This window comes from Miniopterus schreibersii (genome assembly GCF_964146895.1).
Source record: "Miniopterus schreibersii genome assembly, chromosome: 18".
In the NCBI taxonomy this organism is placed as follows: domain Eukaryota; kingdom Metazoa; phylum Chordata; class Mammalia; order Chiroptera; family Miniopteridae; genus Miniopterus; species Miniopterus schreibersii.
In genome coordinates this window covers 23,447,714-23,469,025 of record NC_138121.1, presented here as the reverse complement: position 1 = coordinate 23,469,025, position 21,312 = coordinate 23,447,714, and the positions used below count along the sequence as shown (strand labels likewise).

At 42.7% G+C, this 21,312-nt stretch overlaps 2 protein-coding genes, 1 long non-coding RNA gene and 1 pseudogene across 5 annotated transcripts in view; 2 read left to right on the top strand and 2 right to left on the bottom strand.

Annotated features, from left to right (window-relative positions):
- Window positions 1-15,662, bottom strand: part of GAN (gigaxonin) — a 49,277-nt gene extending 33,615 nt beyond the window's left edge. For both annotated transcript variants that reach the window (XM_081119251.1, XM_081119250.1), the window contains exon 1: window positions 15,327-15,662. In XM_081119251.1, coding sequence (XP_080975377.1) covers window positions 15,327-15,493 — 167 coding nt within the window. In that variant the 5' untranslated portion in view covers window positions 15,494-15,662. The remainder of the gene's footprint in view (window positions 1-15,326) is intronic.
- LOC308547881 (large ribosomal subunit protein eL21 pseudogene) lies at window positions 10,268-10,739 on the top strand (annotated as a pseudogene). The gene has a single exon. The product of its transcript is annotated as a large ribosomal subunit protein eL21 pseudogene (transcript).
- A 166-nt stretch (window positions 15,663-15,828) lies between the features above and the next one.
- On the top strand, window positions 15,829-17,737 carry LOC308548156. Its single transcript, XR_013997579.1, has 2 exons — window positions 15,829-16,105; window positions 16,737-17,737. It is a non-coding gene; the product is annotated as an uncharacterized lncRNA (long non-coding RNA).
- The window catches only part of BCO1 (beta-carotene oxygenase 1), a 51,991-nt gene continuing 47,417 nt past the window's right edge, over window positions 16,739-21,312 (bottom strand). The window contains exon 13 of the transcript XR_013997578.1: window positions 16,739-16,951. The gene's annotated coding sequence lies outside the window, so the exon portion shown is untranslated. The remainder of the gene's footprint in view (window positions 16,952-21,312) is intronic.

The window sequence follows — 21,312 nt, the reverse complement described above, 5'->3', positions numbered from 1 at the left end:
CACCATACAAAAGAGTCTAGAGGTCACCTTGAGGGAAATGGAGCTGCTTATGAGTTTTGTCTTTTTTAATCTTTTTATTTTGAAATAATTTTAAACTTATACAAGTTTTAAAGAATTACAGAGTTCCTGTAGACCCTCATCTAGCTTCTACTGTTAATAGCTTAAATAATCTTAAATAATACAATTATCAAAACTAAGATTAAAGATTGGTGCAATACTATTAAATAAACTATGGACTTCATTCAAATTTCACCAGTTTTCCCCATAATGTCCTTTTTCTGCCCTGGGATCCAATCAAGGGTTCCAAACTATCATTAGCTGTTGTAGTCTCTAAGCTATGACAGTTCTTTAATCCTTCTTCATCTTACAAGACCTTGACACTTTGGTGAGTACTGATCAATTACTTTGTCCCTCAACTTGGGTTTGCTTAATTTCTTACAATGAGACTGAACTGATGCATCTTTGGTAGAAACAATACAGAAGCGTTGTCATGCCCTTCTCTGTATCTTATCAGGCAGAATGCGATGTTGATATATGCATTATTACTGGTGATGTCTGTTGGGTTTCTCTACTACAAAGTTAAACTTATATTTTCCCTTGTTACAAATAAATATATTGGAGATAATTTGAGAATATACAAATATCCTTTTTCTCTTCACACTCTGGCCCACTGATTTTAGTATCCACTGGTGGATCTTGCCTGCAACAATTATTACTATGGTGTTTTCAAAGGATGACTTTCTGTTCTCTTATTCCTTACATATTTATTAACTGAAATTCTTCGGTAAGAGCTGTCTCTTCAACACCATGTATTTCTTTATTTACCCGTAGACACATGGGTGTTTATTTTATTCTATGGATTATACTGCAATGTTATTGATACTCATTTTCTTGCTAAAATTAATGCAGGTTTGGCCATCGGGAATTCTTTCAGATTGGCTCCTATGTGGATCTTCTTCCGAGCATCTCCTTACTTTCTGGCACAAATACTCCAGGTTTGTGATGTATTTTTCCTGCCCCAGTGTCTAAGTCAACCATGTCTCCAAAGACATTAGAGTTTTAAACATGATCTAATTATATTCTTGAGACATCACTCTGGCAGCAGCAGTGTGGAACTGAGCATGGAGGCAGACAGACTGGTAAGAGATTTTATCATAATTCAGAACTAATAAAAGCTAGAACATAAGCAGTGGCGACGGTGAAGAGGAGACAGATTCCAGAGAGTCGAGAGGTTGAATAATAGGTCCTGGCATCAATGAGATGCTGGAGTGGAGGAGGAGGTGGAATCCCTGAGGATCACACATTTCTCCTGGTAGCATATTACCCTGCACAGTAAATGAAGGACAACCTACTTGGAGGCAGAGGGAGCTGGGCCTGCCTGAGTTTAGGGTGCCCGTGTAGTAGGCTATTGGATATATAGGCCTGGGGAGAGAGGATGAGGCAGAGGTATCTTAGGAGTGTATGAAATTATCATGGAGAGAGTAGAGGTGTCACATAGAGTATTGGGACAGACAGAGAGGAGAGCCAGAAAATCAGACTGTAGGGGAAATGGGTCAAAAGGTATCAGAGAAGCCCAGAGAGACCAAGTGTGAAGAAAATGACCAAGAGTGACAAACACAGCTGACAGGTCCAGTAAGATTAAACACTAAAAATTTTCACTTGATTTGGTGATTATACTTAGCAATATTTTAAAGAACAGTCTTAATGAAATGGTAAGAGAGGAGTCTAAGTGCAGAGTGAAGGAAAACACAGAAGGTGAGACTGTGGACAAGACAAACATGCTTGCAACAACCCTGCTGGCAAAGTGAAGGAAATGGTGCACTTGTTAGAGGAGGGCACAGAGTTTGTTTGCTTTTAACAGATGTGTTCATTTGACATTTGCACACTTTCTATATGCCAGGCACTGGAAAAAGACTTAAGCATACGTTTATGCTACGGAAAAGGAGCCAGAAGAGATGGGAAAAACAGAAAATACAGGAGGACGAGGAGAAGCGACAGACCGTCATCTTAGAAGACGAGGGAGGACAGGATGGGAGAGCTGGGGCGGGGGAGCAGGGAGGACTAGCCAGGACTGCCGCTTCCTGCCCTGGAGACTGCAAGCAAACCAGCACATGACATTTAAACAGTATTAAAGCTGATCTTCAGAGTTGAAGTTTTTATGTCCAAATCTTTTAAATCTAATACTCTAGATCAGTGGTGGGCAAACTACAATCTGTTTCTGTATGACCTTTGAGCTAAAAATGGTTTATTTATTTGTAAAAGGTTGTTAAAACCAAAACAAAGAAGAATGTGTGCTAGAGACCACATGTGGCTTGGAAAGCCTAAGATATGTTTGACCCTTTACCAAATGAATTTGCCAAAGCCTGCTCTAAATGTTTTTACAATAGTAAACACACCTTTTAAAATGCAGTCTAACAGATGTGCAAAATAATAATAATAATTTTGAGAAACCACTTGCAAAATTGACAAGGCAATGGTGACAGATCTGAGAAGAAATGTCAGACACACACTGCCAATTCCAGATTTTCTACTCAGGTATGATTTTTCAGATGGCATTTATCTTTCTATAACCTTTATATGATAATGCATATTACTGTACAATAATTTGGTTTCATATAACAAGAACAAATCTGTTTCTATCTTCAGAAACAGATGTACCTGGGATACAGCCCCCACGTCGGTTTCCTAGCACCCACAAAAAAATACAAAGAAAAAAGCCCCAAAGTTTTTTTTCTAATTTGTTTCAAAAGAAAAGAGACTGGAAATTAAAATGTCAAATCAGGGAATGATGAAGCAAATTATATGGAACAGCAATATGATGTAATAACAAAGAGCTACTAAAAATGATTATGGGCATTACATTGAGATATAAGAGGGATATGAAATTACTTCAGTGAAAAAATAATGTGTATATAGATCACAAATATAACAGTATATTAAGTACACTGTTCAGAACCAGAATTTAGGGTGACATCAATAATTAAACTCTCCTTGATTTTCCATAATTTTTGGTATAAAAAATGGATTCTTAAAATTTAAATCTAGTTCTTGTAATTTTTAAAGCAAAACAGTCAATAAAATTTACGTCTTAAAAGACAAGGTCTGAAAATGCGTGTTAAAAATTTTAAGATGACTTCAAAGACAGAATCGTGATGCAGCAACTTGTGAAGCAGAAAATTCTTCTAGAATGAAACAAGCCTGGTTCCTTGTTCTGGTCACACCCTGACCTTTTGGAAATACACATAAAAGAAAGATAGGCATGCCTCGACCTGTCACACAATCCCAACTTTTTTACTTAGGTATGATTTTTCAGATGCTATTTAAAGAGGCTCCTTCTATAACCTTAGACCCCATGCAAACGATCATCTCAAGAGTAAGCCCCTTTGATTTGGGGGCACTCTTACAAGTCTTCTCTCTAATTAAAAACTGGCTGATCTGGTTCTTTTTTGCTGCCCTATACAAATGGCACTAAATACTACATAAGTTCCATATTTCAGAAGTGAATCTGTATTTCTGCTCACTTTTCATCCTGTCTTTCCCAATGTAAAGAGTTGTAAGAAAGGTTTAGGCCTTTTCAAAGGCAGAGAAAGTGGCGCTACTGAATAAATTCACAGAAAAAGAATTTATATAAATTTATTGTTGTCTTTGAATCCATCCTTTCAAGGCAGCTCAAACGAAAGTATTAAGTGAAGGTTAAGAAACTGTCTCTTTTTTCTTTTTATAAAAGGAGATAACGGGAGTAGGGAAAATAAAACCCCAAAATGAAAAAACAACACTACAGCTGAAACACACCCCTTTTAGTTCCCTTTAATAAATGAGAGTAGCTCCTGCCTCAGCTTCACTTTAGCATCTTTAAACTCAATCTTAAAACCACCTTTTCACTTCTGGCAGCTCCTTAATTTATAATCTACTGCTATAAACTTCTCTAAACAACTTCAAGCTGAAAAGTGCCTTCCAAAGTGTTGTCAAGGGAATGAATGCTTCTCAACGAATTCTTTAGCTGTACTGTAACAAAAGCTCTCTCACTGGAGCTACTACTTCTGAATAAAGAATTCAGTCCCTTCTTCTCCCGGTTTCTTGGCATCAGAAATGGACTTTGGTGGAGCTGACTGTGCCAGCTAAACAGCCCGGAAGGGACCACTCTCCTGTAGGTTCAGTTCTGTGGCCAGCTGGTTTCTTTTGTCCCTCTCCCCTGTCCTCAGCACATACTCACTACACAGTAGGACGCTATAGCGAAAACACATGCTATTTGGAAGCAGTGTGTATATAGCATCCTGAACTCTGATCTTGTACTTTTTCTTCAGTACTTGCAGACTACAATCAACTCGACTCTCTTATGTACAGAATTTCCACTAATGGATTTAGTGCCTCTGGCCCTAGAGAGAAAAGACGAGGGCTTTAAAAGCATCCAGGCCATCCGTCTGTTCTATTTCTCCCCCCTGAATAGAAGACTGATCACTGAAGGTGCACATCCACTAAAAGAGCCTTTGGGAGGGAGTGACTGTTTCACAGAATGGGAAAAATGCGGAAAGGAACCAATATAAGAACAAGGTCCTGAAGGATGAATACAAATTGATCTGTCAGAAAGGTGCAGGAGGTCAAGAAAGACAGAGAGAAGTAACATGCAAAACAAACACACAGTAATAGATATATGAAGTACTGTGTAGATTTTTCAAGAACTAGAAGATTAAGGTGTTTATACAGCAACTGTCGCCTCAAATTTAACACATTAAAGACAGGTTGTCTTCCCCACTTTCCTTAAGCAGCCAGACTCAAACCGTTATCTCTTCCTTCTTCCTCATATTCAGATAGCAGACAGTTGCTTTCTTCCCGAATCCCTGACATCAGCCATTGGACTTGGCCAAGCTGTGCTAACATGAATCAGTCAGCAGCTCCAGTGTCATCTCCTCCCAGTCCTGAGAGCAACTAAGTTACCTTCTTAAAGTAGAGTTCCATTCACATTACTAGTACTTTCGTTTAATAGTTGAATAAAAATCTAAACTAACTTGGCACTCTAGAATACTGTCCTTACCTGCCTGTCCTCCACACTGCCCACCATTCCTGCAAGCCTCTAGTCTAGTCCAGTGTACCTACTGCCCTGAGCGCATACCTTGTGTTCCTGCACTTACACCTGTGTTCTACCTGAGTGATCCTCCTTGCCCCTTTCTTTACCTACCCCCACCCCATACTCCTCCCTCTCCAAGGTCTTGCTCAAATTCTCTTTCCTCCATGAAAGTTTATGCAATCACCCAAGTAGTTCTTCGTTCTCAGAACTCCCACAGCTAGAAGTATCCATACAATTAAAATAGCTTTTGTGCCTGGCCAGGTGTGGCTCAGTGGTTGAGCGTCGACCTAGGATCCAGGCGATCTGAGTTCGATTCCCAGTCAGGGCACATGCCCGGGTTGCGGGCTCGATCCCCAGTCGGGGACGTGCAGAAGGCAGCTGATCAATGACTCTCTCATCATTGATGTTTCTGTCTCTCTCTCCCTCTTCTTTCCTCTCTCTGAAATCAATAAAGATATATTTTTAAAAAATAATAAAATAAGTAAATAAATAAAATGGCTTTTGTTCCATTCTTTGTTTTTTCGCAACTAAGCTCTAAACTTTGAGAAAAGTTTCTGGACTTTACAGAATCTTTTACACTGCCCCTAACTGAATACTCCCAGGAAGTGACATAAGCAATGTTTACTGGTGATAATGAGGAAGTGGTCTCTCCTTGGTCTTCCCTTTTTCTCACTGACAAGTGCTACTGCGAACATCTATCATCCAGCCACTTAGCTCCAACTCCACTGCCAAACCCTCGCCCAAGGCATCCTTATTTCCTGTCCAAATGACTGCAGTTCCCTTCTAATAAGACTACGTCTTCTCCTTCTGAAAACCCAGGAATGCCTATTCATAACCCTTAAAATAAAACTGAAACTCTCACGCAGACTAAGTTGGAAGATTTTTCTGGGTCCCTTTCCCACACCCCACCAGCTCCCAATACACATTCAGCAACACGGAAATGTTACAGGAGAGGTTGAAATCTCACTGGGGAGCAGTGTAAGTGCCAACCTGAACTCAGGACTCCAGGACCCTGCCCACCCCTCTACTCTTGTTTCATGCCCCTCTACCCACTGTCACCACCCTGTCATGCTTCCCTGTGCCTCCCTCCACACCTTCCCAGCCTAGTTCTGCTCCTCCTCCTCTAGATCTCAGCTGAAATGGCACTTCCTCTGAGGGATGCTCCCTTCCCCAGTCTATAGCAGCAACCACGTCTACCCTTCACATCTCTGTAATCAGACTTCTCCACTGTCTGCCTCCACAGCAGGTCCCATGTGCTGGAGCCCTGTCTGCCCAGTACACAGCAGTGCCACACATGACCGCTCAAGAAACGTTAAGTGAATGAACAAGCATATTAGGGAACTTTAATCAAGAATCTACATTCTCTACTTTAAAAAAGTTGTTTCTGTACATGTGATTACTTGGAGTTACTAATATAGTAGTGAATGATCAGATCAATCACTTAAATCTACTTTTAGAGCAGACTTTCAGAGTGTCTACTCCAAAAATAAAGGTAATCTATTCTTTCCCCATTCTTGAAATTCTGATACTACTATATACACTAGGAGATACAGTATTGAAAAATTGAGTGAACATCAAGAATAATTTTTTTATTCTCACCCGAGGATATTTTTTCCATTGCTTTACAGAGAGACTAGAAGGAGGGGGGGAGGGGGAGAGAGAGAGAGAGAGAGAGAGAGAGAAACATTGATGTGAGAGAGACACATCGATTGGTTGCCTCCTGCTTGTGTGCCGACCAGGGCAGGGATTGAGCCTGCAACAAAGGCACATGCCCTTGACCACAATTGAACCTGGGACCCTTCAGTCTGTGAACTGACACTCTAATGACTGAACCAAACCAGTTAGGGCCAAAAATAATTTTAAAACCGTTAGTTTTATGTTTATTTCCTTTCCTAGCTCCATGGAGGTAGAAGAGGTAAGTTGAGTGATTTAGGTCTCCAGTCTCAGCTCTGACACTGTTTGTGGGAGACCACGGAGTATATACTCAAATGGCAGCCAGCATATAGTAGGAAAATGGAGCCTTGGAATGCTCTATACACTGCTGAAACGTGAGCTCCTGTCTGTCTCTTGTCACCAGCTGTCTCCTCAGCACCTATTGCTGCTGATGCTGAGTATCTCCTGTGTATTTGTTGAATGATTGAAAACCTATAATCAAGCCCCTAGTCAATACTGCTTACATAAGGTAACTTTACTGGGAACTGCATCTGTATGAATCAATACACAGCACACTTAAATCCTTTTAGAAATGCTAATTCTTGAACTGTAATTTATTAATGGTAAACACAATCCCACAAGCACTGATGACATTTCTAAAGAATGTAGTAACAGCTGTGACATAAGGGAATGTTTTCATAACCCCCTTTCCCATCAATAGGAGAGAAGATGGTAAACAAAGGAAGCAGACAACTACTCTGTTCCTGGCCCACTGCAAGAGTGATAAAAAAATGGGAATTCCATTGCCTCCCTGCCAACAGGGATGATCATTTCCACGCAGGGGATAAAGTTGGTGGCTCTGCTCATACAAGTGAGGGAGGAAAATGAAGAAGCGAGCAAACAAACCAACCACACCCAAAAAGCTGTCCCTACTCTGCCCGGGTAAGTCTGCACTTCCCACGTTGGCTTCAATGTAGGGGGAAAGCTGGGTATCAGTGGGAAACTTCCTTTTACCAACCAAATGGAAGGCCATGCAAGACGATGGTGGGTCCCACTGGCCTCCTGAAGTAGACGTGGGAAATGGGAGGGGGAGAATGGAAACAATTATCAATGACCTTTCTTTCTAAGGGTTCTCACCACTCTTCACAATCCTGCTTTTCCCAAACTTCTGGCCATTCCCAGTGAAGGAACATGTTCTACATGTTAGAAGAGACTCACACCAACCACATATCACATCCAAAATGTGAGGTTTCTTCACGTTTCACAATATTTCTGCTCACCTTACCACGTTAACATAAAAATCACAAGCATCAGCCCTGGCCGGTGTGGCTCAGTTGGTTGGAGCTTCGTCCCACACACCAAAAGGTCAAGGGTTCACCGCCCAGTGAGGGCACATACTCAGGTTGCAGGTTCAACCCCCTCAGGTGGAGCGTATGCGGGAGGCAACTGATCGAGGTTTCACTCTCAGGTCGAAGTTTCATTCTCTCTCTCTCTCTCTCTCAAATCAATTTAAAAAAATCACAAGCATCAAATGGTCTTTAAAATTGTATTTCTGTATCTAAAAAGATACAGAAATACTTAATAGTTGAGAGAATCACAAAATACCTATGAGCAAAAATATGCATTTAAGGTTCTATAGTCATTAGCACACTAACTCTAAATAGGAAAACGTAGAACATTTTACTGTTCTATATTCCATTATTCAACAGTCTATTTTTTAAAAGCAGTCCTTCCCTCTTCCATTTACGATATACCCTGCTTCTCAAAGCTTTGTTGCTTGAAGGCTAACTTTTATCTAGCAAAATATTTCACCAAGATCTTATCTTCCCTAAGTATTCTATTTTTCTAATATCTCCGAATAGAGGAAGAAATATTTTAATTTATTCCCACAGAGAAATGGAAGGAGCAAACATTAGATCATCATTTTATGGCTAATTTGCTCTTTGGCAATAAATACTTAAGAGGACCTCATCTGCTTTTCTGAGCACAGGGGTCAAGAGCTCTGGCTGAGCCTTAAAGGGCATTCAGGTGGACACATGATCCTTACCCTTCATAGAGCTACAGCTGTCACCTTTACCTGAGCCTTTGATTTCCTTCCTTCTTTGGATTCATCATGTTTTAGGAGGCAAAGAACTCATGGGAAGTGCTCAAAGTCAAAGTTGCAACCATAGCCTGCCACTTGTCATACCCCACATCCCTGTATCTCCACCCTTAACCTAGGATTCCAACTTACAAATTATTCATTTCTATTAGTTTCAGTACACAAAATGACAGAACTGTATCCTTCAAAAGGTTGATGTAGCTTCCTAAGGGACTTAAAGCATGTACTTATAAGCCAAATGACTCCTTATTTGTCCTAATAATGTTTTCTTTATGGATTATTAGTAGATTTTAAGCCTCCCTTTGATATCATGAGACAAACTGATTAATAGTTTAAACAATAGATAAGATGGTTTTATAATCTGGATGCTTAGTCTACATTAGGCAAATCTAAACCCAAAGAACCAGCGTTTCTATGTGGAAAAGCACTTTGCTTGACTCTCTAAAATACTTAATAAAAATGACTCTAAGAACATTTACGAGGACTTGCGGGGGGAAATACAGATGTAAGAAGAGGTAGAATTGTAAAGGCATAGGTAGAAGAGTGAGGACTTATCAGTTAGTCTTCATTAGAGCTAGGTGTTATTTCTATCACATTACTATTACTCAAAACAGTCCTCAGGAAAGTTCTACAATAAATCTAAACATTCAATACATCACTTTATGTTAGATTCACTAGTCTAACAAGAATTTTATTGATTTGTCTCATCATTTGAAACTTTCCAAAAACCTCTCCAGAATTAGAGCATTTGCTGCTAACAGTGGCACTGCTGTCTTGGGTAAATAAACAAATACTTTTAAGCTGAAATGAGTAATCTACGTTAAGTTTAAAGCTCCAATTTACAAATGCTGTTTCCTTAGAAGCCCAGAGAAAATAACTCCTTTGATCTTCTGAAACTGAACATACTTTAATATCACTTTTGAAAAACTCATATAAGAGCAGGATTTAACCTAATACAACTGCAAATATTTAAAAAATAAGGTAAGGGGTGGGGGAGGAGGAAAAAAATCATTTTCAACCATGAGACTGTTGGCCCTTCAGGACGGATCTCATCTTTTTAAGCAGTTGTCAAGGATGCCTTAGAGCAGGTGGATAAAAAACAAACAAGGCCTGGATCCATTAAAGGATATTCAGGCCCAATATACTTCCCATCACCATAAGAGTACAGCAAGAGACAGATATAGTCAATTTTATTTTATTATTTTTTATTACATTTACTGGGGTGACACTGGTTAAGAGGATCCAGTAGGTTTCAAGTGTACATTTTGATGACACATGATCTATATTGCATTGTGTGTCCACCGCCCAAAGTCAAGTCCAAGGGTCTCAGAACCTAGAGCTTCCACCTGAATCCCTGAGCACTAAGAAACTTAATTACAACCACTATTCAAAATACTTTTGACAATCACCTTTGGGCCAGAACCACTATCTTCCAGAAATTCACCAAAATGACCAACACGAAGGAAAAGATGAGAGGTACCTGCTGTATGTTCACTAGACCTTTTAGGAAACATGGAGTTGTTCCTTTGGCCACATACGTGGGCATCTACAAGAAAGGTGATATTGTAGACACCAAGGGAATGGGCACTGTTCAAAAAGGGCCCCAAAAATGTTCCCATGGCAAAAGTGGAAGTCTACAATGTCACCCAGCATGCAGTGGGCATTGTTGTGAACAAACAAGTTAAAGGCAAGATTCTTGCCAAGAGAATTAATGTACGTATTGAGCATACTAAGCACTCTAAGAGCCAAGATAGCTTCCTGAAACGTGTGAGGGCCAGTGATCAGAAAAAGGAGACAAAGAGCAAGGTACCTGGGTTCACCTAAAGTGCCAGCCTGCTGCATCCAAGGAAGCACACTGTGAAAACCAATGGAAAGGAGCCTGAGCTGCTGGAGCCGATTCCCTATGAATTCATGGCATGATAAGTGTTAAAAAAATAAAAGACCTCTGTACTGTTAAAAAAAAAAATCCCATGACAATCATTCAGGAGCTGCTATATACACAAGGTGAATATAAAACTCAAAGCACAAGTGGAAGAAAGGGGACTTGGGGACGACAGCACACAATACTAATGAACTTTGGTACCCATAAACTACAGGGCAAACTCCAGATACCTGCAGAAAGGATGATAATTTCTATGTTACTATGAAACTTGGACTCCTACAGAGATCATATTAGTCTCCTTAAGTAGTTTCATCAGCATCACCTATGAGTCAAACTTTATATTTAAATGGTAAAACAGGCTCATCAATAATTAGGCCTTGGAACACATCCAGATTAGCAGCATAAAATAAATGCTGGTTACAAAACAACTCTTCAGGGCTGGGTTTATATAGCAGAGTACCCAACCAAGGCCTGTATGACAGGGCAAAGCAAATGCTTTAATGTCAATGTATAACAAAACTTAAATGATACAATAAAGCTGTAAGAACAGAAACAGACCCCCTCTCCACAACATATACACTCAAAAATAGCCAAAAATAGCATACAGCCACATAATTTAGACTTACAGGGGGCTTTGCTGTTCATGTAGCCCAACCAACCTCAGTTTACACATAAGGAAACTAAGTCCCAGAAAAGCTGTCCAGTAGGACTTAGGCTAGATTCTAGGCCCAATGTTTCTACTCCACCTTCATTAGACTAGCTTTCTCTAAAAAAATTTCCGGGGGGGCGGGGGGGGGGGGAGGGATTGCCATTCTTCTTGTTGGCTGACTCATCAAAGAATCCAAAGATCTTGGGAATCTTTCTCTCCTTTACTCTCCAGGACTAAAAGCTAAACAAACTAATGTTCCAAAAGATTACCCAGAAAAACTGAAATTCTCAAAAGTAAATACAGGATTGGAACCTGTACAGAGCCGCTGTGTTTACTGCAGAATCACAAAACAATTCATTTTCAAATCCTTTTCACATACGTTACTCCCCCAAGAACCACAGCTCTCAGGGGAAAGGAGTCTGAACTCCAGATCAGATCAATGGGACTGTGCCAGAGTCAGAAGAGCCTCTGACATGAAGCAAAGCAAACTTTGCAACATTTAGAAGAAAGGGAAATTTCCCGTAAGCCTCAGGGAACCTTTCCCAGAAGGCCTCAGAGTTGCTGAGAATGGAAAGATTCTGTGGGTCGTTACATCCATGAATTCAATTTTGTCATTCTTAAAGGTCATTGCTACGTTTAGATTTAGTTTTCGCATTAAACCAAAGGGGAAATGTCCTTCAGGGATCAGAATGAACAAAAGCTAGGAAGAGGGCGTGCTGGGAAAGCAGCATCCTACTTACTGAGCTGAATGATGGACCATGGAAGGTCCTGCCTGACTTCCCGTGGCATCTGTATCTTAAGGCTGCATGGCATACTCTACACAACCTTTTTTCAGGTTATCAATAGGGTTTTATTGCTAAAGTTGAGTTTTCTGCCTTTTTCCCTTTATACTGAAAAGCCTTTCTAGTGTGGTATGATTGCTAAGATGACCAGGAAGAAAAACAAATGCTAAACCAAAATAAAGCACAGGAAGAGACTAAATCATAAGTTAGGTGAAAAGACTTTTTTATATTAAGTAGAAAGTATGCCAAATGAGTTGCTTTAATTCCTAGTTTGACAAAGTTGGACTGGTTCCTTTTGTTGAGCATACAGAAGCAATATACATTGTTTCCAAATCACATACCTTCAGAAGCTTATGACAGTTACTAAAACTAGGCTAACTACAGACTTTAAACAAAACTCAGATTTTTATAAATCTTTGGAGACTACCAAACTTTTGAAAACCCAATCCATATATTAATGACATCACAGACCTAAATGCTTAAGCTTCAAAAGGGAAGGTAAGAAACATCAAATTCTAGAACCTGCAAATTCATTTTGTTTCCATGTAATTCTTTCAAGTCCTGTTCAAACAAAACAGATGTATTATAAAAGCCCAATATCGTTAGTATGGAAAATTACTAAGCACTTTGTTTCTAAGTAGTAATACAGATTAGTCCAATTACTTTTAAGTGGCCTTGAGATTGATAATTTTACACCCCCCCCCAAGAACATTCTACCACTTCAATAGCCAAATAACCTTAAAGCAATTAGTCACTGAAAACACACACACACACACACACACACTAATTCATGTTTATCAGTAGAACTTCAAAAATATCTGCCCTACCTATAGCACAAGATGGTTGAAGATGAAAATCAAAATGAGACAGTATTTGAAAGTACTTCATAAACACTTAAAATCATAACATTTTAAGTCAGTAAGTAGCAGAGTTTTCACAAATAGTCAAATACAAGTAATGCTCTAAGTTGCTACAGTAAACGAGCAGGAGGCAAGGTGTCCTTAGCATGGCATCGAATCTTTGTTCAACCATTAAGCACCACTAGCCTCATCGTAAGACAAGTCAATAATGCCCACTGAGCCCCATTTTCTTATTTGGAAAGTAACAGAACTGAACTAGAGATCCAAAGTCCTTCTTGGCTCTACTACTTTGATTAGTAATATTTCACACCCAAATTACTGCTATTATAAATAAGTAGCATTTCACATAACTGAATATTCTCAGTGTGTGCCACCATGTCACAAGTGGATACCCTACCTTTCAGAATTCAGCAGATATAGCATGGAATACTAACACCTTCTATAGACTTATGTGCAGACCTGTGACATGTTCAAAGCACTATAACATATTCCTTCTCAGGTGGGTCAAAAATTAAATGAGATGAAGACACATTTTATCCCTCATTTATCAGACCAGTGAGCTGAAGCCAAGATCAAGTTATCAACAACAACTCATGGCTCCAAGAGTCAAAGCTGGAAGGAGAAAGCAGGTGCCATGCTCTTCTCAATCAGGGATAACCGAGAGTCTGAAATGAAAATGTAAGAGCCAACCTTCTAGTGTCCAATCGGCTGCGCTGGAAAAGTAGGCAGTACCTTATTCGCATTTGCTAAACCACTAGGCACTCTTCTTTCTGGCTGCCAGGGACACAACAATGAACAAAAGAAAAACCCCTGGCCTCACTGAGCTTACATTGTGGTTGGGAAAGAGAAACAAGGTAAATGAGTAAAATATAGGGTACATTATAGTGATGAGTGCTATGGAAAAAACAAAACATGAAAAGAGGAGAGAGAGCATGTGTTTGGGGATTTGTAATTTTCTTTTGAGCCGGCTGGATGCCACTTAACTACAATAATGCATCTAGAGTAATTTTCCTAAGCATTTCCCCAAACAGGGAACACGTTGGATACCGGGAAGACTCTGGCCTACTGATTCCAATTTGAGAATGATTACTCAAACCTCTGAACTGCCAGCTATGAGCTGTCATAGCGGCAATCTAAATCCCCTACTAACAAAATTAAATCCATAAAGAGTGCAAATTGGTTTACAAAAGAGAGAGCCAGGAGAAGTTACAAGAGCACTTGCACTGCTTCTGAGTTAGCACAAATGTCTCCTAATGTAAAGGTTAAAATGTAGTTTGTGTGCTGAGTTCTGCTAAACTAAGAATGCAGTACACATCACTTTGCTTTTTCTGACTTGTCAATTCTAGTGACATTCTCTACTATCAGTCTATATTTAACCAGCTTACTGGGCAGTTTCTCCAGCTTTTAGCATTTTTTTTTTCTTCTTTTATTAAAAGAGCAACCCAGTTTGCAAGAAAAGCTGCTACAAGAAAAATGAACCGTCCCCTGCAAGATCTGATATACTTGGTTAAGCACTGTCTCATCAACCTTCAAACAGGTTAGTTGGGATGGCAAATCAGGTTAAGCTTTGTTCTACTGAAGTTTTAAAAAATCTCCGAGTCGCTAAAATCTCCTGCTCCTCGAGCTGTAAATGCATCCTGAGAATGACAGTCAATCTTCTGAAATTCTCGACAGCTTCCTGGAACGTGTGTCTATAACGCACAGCCCTTTTAAACCGAGTCCCCACAAGGGAGTGGAAAAGGCACATTTGACGAGAACTTCGGCCTTGGGGTCAGGTCGCCTAGCCCAAGGAGATTCAACACCACAGGGTTTACTCTCTGCCCACGCCCGGCGAGGAGGTTGTTTGTTTGGCTTCTCGGCGGGAGCGGACGCTACCGGCCGCGGGCCCCGCGGGGCTGCGCGTCGATTTGAAGGCGAACTGCCGGCAAACTTCAGCCAGGATCCCGCGGCCCGGCCCGGCCGAGGGGGCGGCTCTGCCCGGGCGCGGCCCCGCCCTGCTCCCGGGCCCCGCGCCGCGGCCGGCCCGGGACGGCGTCTGGGGGCCTCCGGAGCTCGGAGGCCCGGGCGAGCGCCCGGCTGTGGGAATCGGAGGAGAGAGGCCGAGGGCTTGCGGCCCGGGTCCAGGGTCAACTACAGGGGGGGCTCGGGTCTCGTGGGGCTCGGCCTGAGGGTGGGCGAAGACACTGGCGCAGTCCCGGGGGCCCAGCAGGGATATCTGACGGGAGGGACCCGAGCGACCGAGAGGTGGGGACAGGGACTCCGGTGCCACGCCCGACCCGGCCCGCCCTGGCCCCGGGCTCGGGGCAGCGCCGCCCCGCCCGGCCCCCTCCTCACCTGATGTACGGGCTCGCCGCCGCCAGGATGTTCTTCTGCACCGGGATCTCCTCCCCGTCGAGGACCAGGTGCGCGTCGCAGAAGCGGGACTCCTCGCGGAAAGAGCTGAGCGCTCGCAGCAGGCGCGCGGCGTGCTGAGGGTCGCACACCGCGCTACCTTCAGCCATCGCGGCGCCCCCTAGTCAGCTGGACGGTCCCCGCTCCCGACGCCGCCTCGCCAGACCTCAGGAGCAGTCGTCCGCGTCCGGGGCGCGCCCCGTCTACACGCGCGCGCCTGCTCGGCCCGGCTCTCAGTGATCCGTGAACCAGCGGGAGCCCCCGGAACGCGCCTGCGCCATCCGCGGAGCGAGGGCCAGGTACCTTTAAGGTGCCGAGGCATTACGTCATTTCTCCGCGACGCCCCCACGCCCTCGCTCCCGCCCTCTCGCTTGCCGTTAACGGAGGCGGCCAATCAAAAGCTTCATTCCGCAGTCGCGGGCCCCGCCCCCGCGCAGCCCGAGGCAACCCGCGGCGGAGAGCGGGTTCCGTTGCTCCGGAGGGGCGTCGGCGCGGGCGAGGGCTCTCTGCTTAGGCCGGTGGCCTCTGGAGCCCCCGAGTCCCGACCCTTCCACTTTCTAGCACGCAGCTACCATGGGTACGGTGCCCACGCTCAGTTTCTCCATCTGCAAACTGAAGATGATGACTTCATAGGGTTGTGGACTCAAGTGAGATAACCGCCCGTGAGCCCGGGCGGAGTGGGTGTGGCTTTCATGATATTTGGGAGAAAACCCGCTTCCCAGGTAAGAGCGGAGACGCGAGGAAACGGGCTCTGAGAAGAGCGTTTTGGTTGCGGCCTAGGGAGGAAAGGTAGCAGGTCAAGCTTGCGAAGTCTTAAATTTTGCAGGGCCTCCTTGGCTGTGGTAAGGAGGTTGGCCTTGGTTCTCGTAGGTGTCAGGAACCATGAAAGGGCTTTGAGAGGGTTTTGTGTGTGTGTGTTATGTGTGTGTTGTTTTTTTTTAAATAAAGATCATTCAGCTGCTGCGTGGAGCATGGAGGTGGGGGGCGGGGTGCTAAAGGCAGAATGATGCTTAAATATTGCAGTACTTGAGGGAAGAGAATGGTGGCCTGGTTGGAACGGTGATGATGGAGGTGGACAACAGTGGATGGCTTTGAAAGAAGACAGAATTCTGAGGGAAGGGGAGTCCAGGATCGTGTTCTGCTGTGGGTAACTCGTGGACATTGGGAGCTTTCGGAGAGAGAGAGGAAATGCCGACGGGGTAGCAGCTGGAGAGGCCCGACGTTCAGCCGGGACCGGAAGCAGCTCTGGGTTGGCCTGGCCTGGAGGGCAAGCCCTGTGCAGTCTGAGGTGTGCGGGGAGGTTGCTAAGGGCACATGGGAATGTGGAATGTAGCCACCATTTTGTACAAACAGGTGCACAGGAAACTTCTAAATAGCAATTTTATGAGGACCAAGGACCAGAAGAATGTGATCAGCATTCCAGATAAGGCAGGATGCGGTTTTCACTGGATCGGCCCAGTCTTTTCCTTCAGCCAAAGGCTCCAATAAAGTCTTGGGTCTCTACGCCCAACCAGCCAACGCTTTGGAGTCACGGGCAGGAATCCAAGTATGTAACTCTGGTAGAGTCACTGGCAGAAGAATAGATGGGAAGAAGGCTGTTAGCAGTGGAAGGTCCGGACATGTCCAGTCTCTTCTTCAAACACAGCTCAGTATGAGTGAATTGATAACAATGTTTACCAAAAGGAAGGAATGGGGGGGAAGCAGGTGGGGGTACAGGTGAATCGAAAGTGGCTATGAGTGACTGATTGCTAAAGCCGGGTTATGGGTACATGGAGATTTGTTGTACTAGTCTCTGTATGCTTGTGTGTGTTGTAAAATATCATAAGAAGTAAAAAACAAGATAAGCAGCTCAAGCTTTTTTTCTCCATGCTACCTTCCCAGTATCCCAGGGAGCGGCCGACACTTCTTTCTCCAGGTTGTTGCTGTGTTTTGAACATTGCTCTGCCAGGAGACTTACTGTAATGAGTTTATTTGTTCCTGTCACCTGCCAGCTTGTATATTTTCGTGTGCCTTGATTTCCAAGTGCCAACCACAGTTCCTGGTAGTACTCAGTGAATGTTGGATGGACGGAGGGATTGATTTATTATTATTATTATTTTAGAGCGGGAAGAAGGGAGAGAGAGAGAAACATCGATGTGAGAGAGACACCTAAATCGGTTGCCTCCCATATGCACCCTGACCAGGGATCGAATCTGCAACCTAGGTATGTGTCCTGACCATGAACTGGACCCACTACCTCTGGGTGGCACGAGATAATGCTCCAACCAACTGAGCCTCACTGGCCAGGGCGGAGGGATGAAGGGGTTTAAAAAATTGTGAATACCAAACACTTAATAAATATTTTCTGAATTGCATTCTCTGTTTTTAGTTTACTTGTGTTTGTCTTCTTTCTCAGATGGGTTGTTGTTGGGGTAAAAAATGATACCTATTTCTCTACACCATGTAGATGAATACAGATTGATTCATTGCTTGGAATGCTTGTCTACTCTTCAAATGTCAGAGGCTCCAAAACAAAACAAAACAAAGAGCTCAAATAACAGAATCACCCTCAGGTAACCAGTTATCCCGGAATAGGAGTGTTGCCTTAGGTGAAGGAGGTGAGTGGGGATTAGTCAGGCAGGCTCTTCCTGTTAGGGGTGAACCTTTCGTGTTTTGACAGAAGGAAGGAATGAGAGGATCTGGTTAGAGGGTTGTAGACCAGCATCACTCAAGGGAAAGGTAGTTGTTGGCTTGAGAGGGTCACCTATATAACAGGCAGCTAATCAGCAGAAGAACTTGTATGTGCTTTTTTTTTTAAAAAAATTTTTTTTTTAATTGATTCTAGAGAGAGGATGGGAGAGGGAGAGAGAGAAACATTAATGATGAGAGTCATTAATCGGCTGACTCTTGCAGTCCTCCTTCTGGGGATTGACCCAGTACTGAGCATGTGCCCTGACGCGGAATCAAACCATGACCTCCAGGTTCATAGGTCGACATTCAACCACTGAGCCATGCAGGCCGGGCTGTATATGCTCTTAATACCACCCTCACTGTTTGCAGTATTCCTCACCAATGCCCTTGCCTGAATAATCATATTCATCCTTCAAAACCGAGCTCAAAATGACCTTCAGGGACCCTCCAACCAGCTTCTCAGGTCAGAGTACCCATGCTATGCCATGTTCATGCGTTCCGTGCTGCACTGACTTCACTGCACTTATTAACTGGTTTATAAGTTGGTTTGTGAGCTCCTCCAGGGTGCTTAGTAGGTGCCCCCTGATGCTTTTACATAATTAGTTAGAGGTAGCAAGTTGAATAACTGAGCAGGGGAGGCAAGATGTAATACAATAGGGGTAGGTGAGATTACGGGGTCCTGAAGGCCACACACTGGTCTCAAGTGGGAGGCTGCTCCCCAGCTAACTGATTGCACCAATGAATAAGGGCCCAGTGGTACCAAATCCAGTGATTTTTCAAAAGATCTGAAAATTCAGATTCACATGTCGAATGTCCCAGTTTTTCAACATTAGCCACTAATTACATTTAGGAAATAAAGATGCAGCATATGTCTGCAGGCAGGATCTGGCTTTAATTCATTTCCAAAGGCAATCAGCAACCCATCTTGGTTTACTGTGAAGGGAGTTAACAATCAAAAGGAGCCAGGCTCTCAATAGAAATTGTTTAGTTGAACTCAGGTGCCCCAAGCAAAGTCATCCTGGTGCTATAGGGAAGGAAGAGGGCCCAAGTGTGGGAAGAAGGATATGGGGGAGCAGAACCTATCCTTCCATCTGCTGTAGGAGCCACTCCTGGTTGGGCAATGGACTGTTTTGCAGCCTTTCCTGATATTGCTCAAACTGAGCTGGCTTTGATATTGTTTGTGGCCATCAGAATGGTGTATTTGGTGTTATTGTCTCTCTACATTCCATAGATGTAAGACACCAGCTGTTGCGAAACATATAATCTAAGAGATCTGATATCGGCCCAGCAGTTTCAGTCTCTGGTGACTATAACTGTCCCCGTCTGGTTTAGAGGTTAAACAACCCCCAGAAATAGGACTTGTTTTGGTTCTTTTGTTTGTTTTTGGTCTTAAGACTAAAAAGGATTTCACAAGATATTAACAGTAGTCATTCACTCAGCAGATATTAAGCATCTGCTATATGGTACATATAATGAAAACATAGTTACCTCAGTGGTATCATTGTAGAGATTTTTTACTCTGCGCTTTTCTGATCATGTATCATTTTTTACAATCAGAAAAACACACAATTTCCACTTGCAAAAAAAAAAACAACAGCTTTACTTTGCTTTGAAAAATGATCCTTCAAAAAAGAGAAGGATCACTCAAGGTTTAGAGTTTTATTTTTTAATAAATGTTATAAAGTGGAATGGGAATCCAGTAAAAGAACTAATACAAAGGTAAAAAATGAATAGTTTGAAAGCTCTTTAGAAGTCATCAAATCCAATGAATTCATCTCATTGAAAACTGAAGTAAGATGAGCAAACAGCTCCGTCAAGGTCATACATGTGACCTCATCCAGCAGAACAGACAGGCCCAGAGCTTCTGTCTTCCAGCCCTGTAAGCTTTTCCATTACACCAAGTTGACTCTTTGTAAACATTCATTTGGTCGAGACAGTCTCTTCTGATTCATTTTAAGGCAGTCTTCAAATATTTCATTGGGTAAATCTGTCATTTATCCAAACCTATATATAGCTCCTTTCTTTCCGAAAATCTAAGCTCTTCCAAATTGCTGATTCATCTCAGTATTTATAACTCGAGTTGCTTCTATATATTTATACAATATTCAGAGAAGTGTCTCAGAAACCAGTGAACTAATTAAATTGTAATGCAGGTAGTGACCGTTTCTGACTAAATCCATGTTGTACTCCCTAGCACCCAGCAAAGTGCCTGACACACAGTAGGTGCTCAATAAATATTTGCCAAATGAATAAATATTAATGGGTAGGAGAACTGAGATTTTTCTGTCTATAAGGGATTACTTGAGATGTTGTTTTCCATAATTCCCCACTGAACTCCAAGCTGGTATAGCCAACAGCCTACCTGACATCTTCAGTTGAATAGCTAATAGATACCTGCAACTAAACATGTCAGAGATAAACTTCTGATTTTACCCCTTAAACCCAATCATTCCCCAAATAAGTGGCAGCACCGAAGGACAAAAACTTAGGGACATTCTTGACCTCCGTCTCTCACACCTTTCATCCAATTCACCAACAAACCCTGCAGCCCTTCCTACAGACTGTCTCCTGAATCCAGCCTCCTCTCACAATTTCTGCCAGTACCTCCCTGGTCCAGATACTAATTAACTCCACCTGTACTGCTGTAATAGCCTCCTAGCTGCTCTCCCTGCTTCTCCTCTTGCCCATTTAATCAGATCAAGTTAATCAGATCAAGTCACTCCCCATTGCAGAACCCTCCAATGACTTCTTATCCAACTTAGAAAAAAACCAAGTCTTTACCATCCCTTACAAAGTCCTATGTGATCTTGCCTTGTACGTCCTCTGGGATCTCATTTCCTAGCACACTCCTCTCCTTCAGTGTGTACTGACCAAATTGGCCTTTTTGCTCCTCCGTGAATAGGCCTTGCAAATGCCCACCCCAGGGCCTTTGCACTGGCTGGCTTCTCAGCCTGGAAGTTTCTTTCCTAATTATCATAGCTTGCCTTTTCCTTCTACTTAGACCAGAGCTTAAATGTCAACTCCTTACAAAGGCCTTCACTTATCCTCCTGTATAATGCCTCCCTTTAAGCTGCTTCATTTTTCTTCACTGCATTTAATGACTATCTAAAATTAGACAAGTTTATTTGTGTATTGTGTGTCTTCTTCGACTATAACATAGGTTTCATGAGGTCTGGCAGGAACTTTCTATTTTGTTTATCACTGTATCCCCAGCCTGTAAAACAATGCTTATGGAATATAGTATGTGCTCAATAAATAT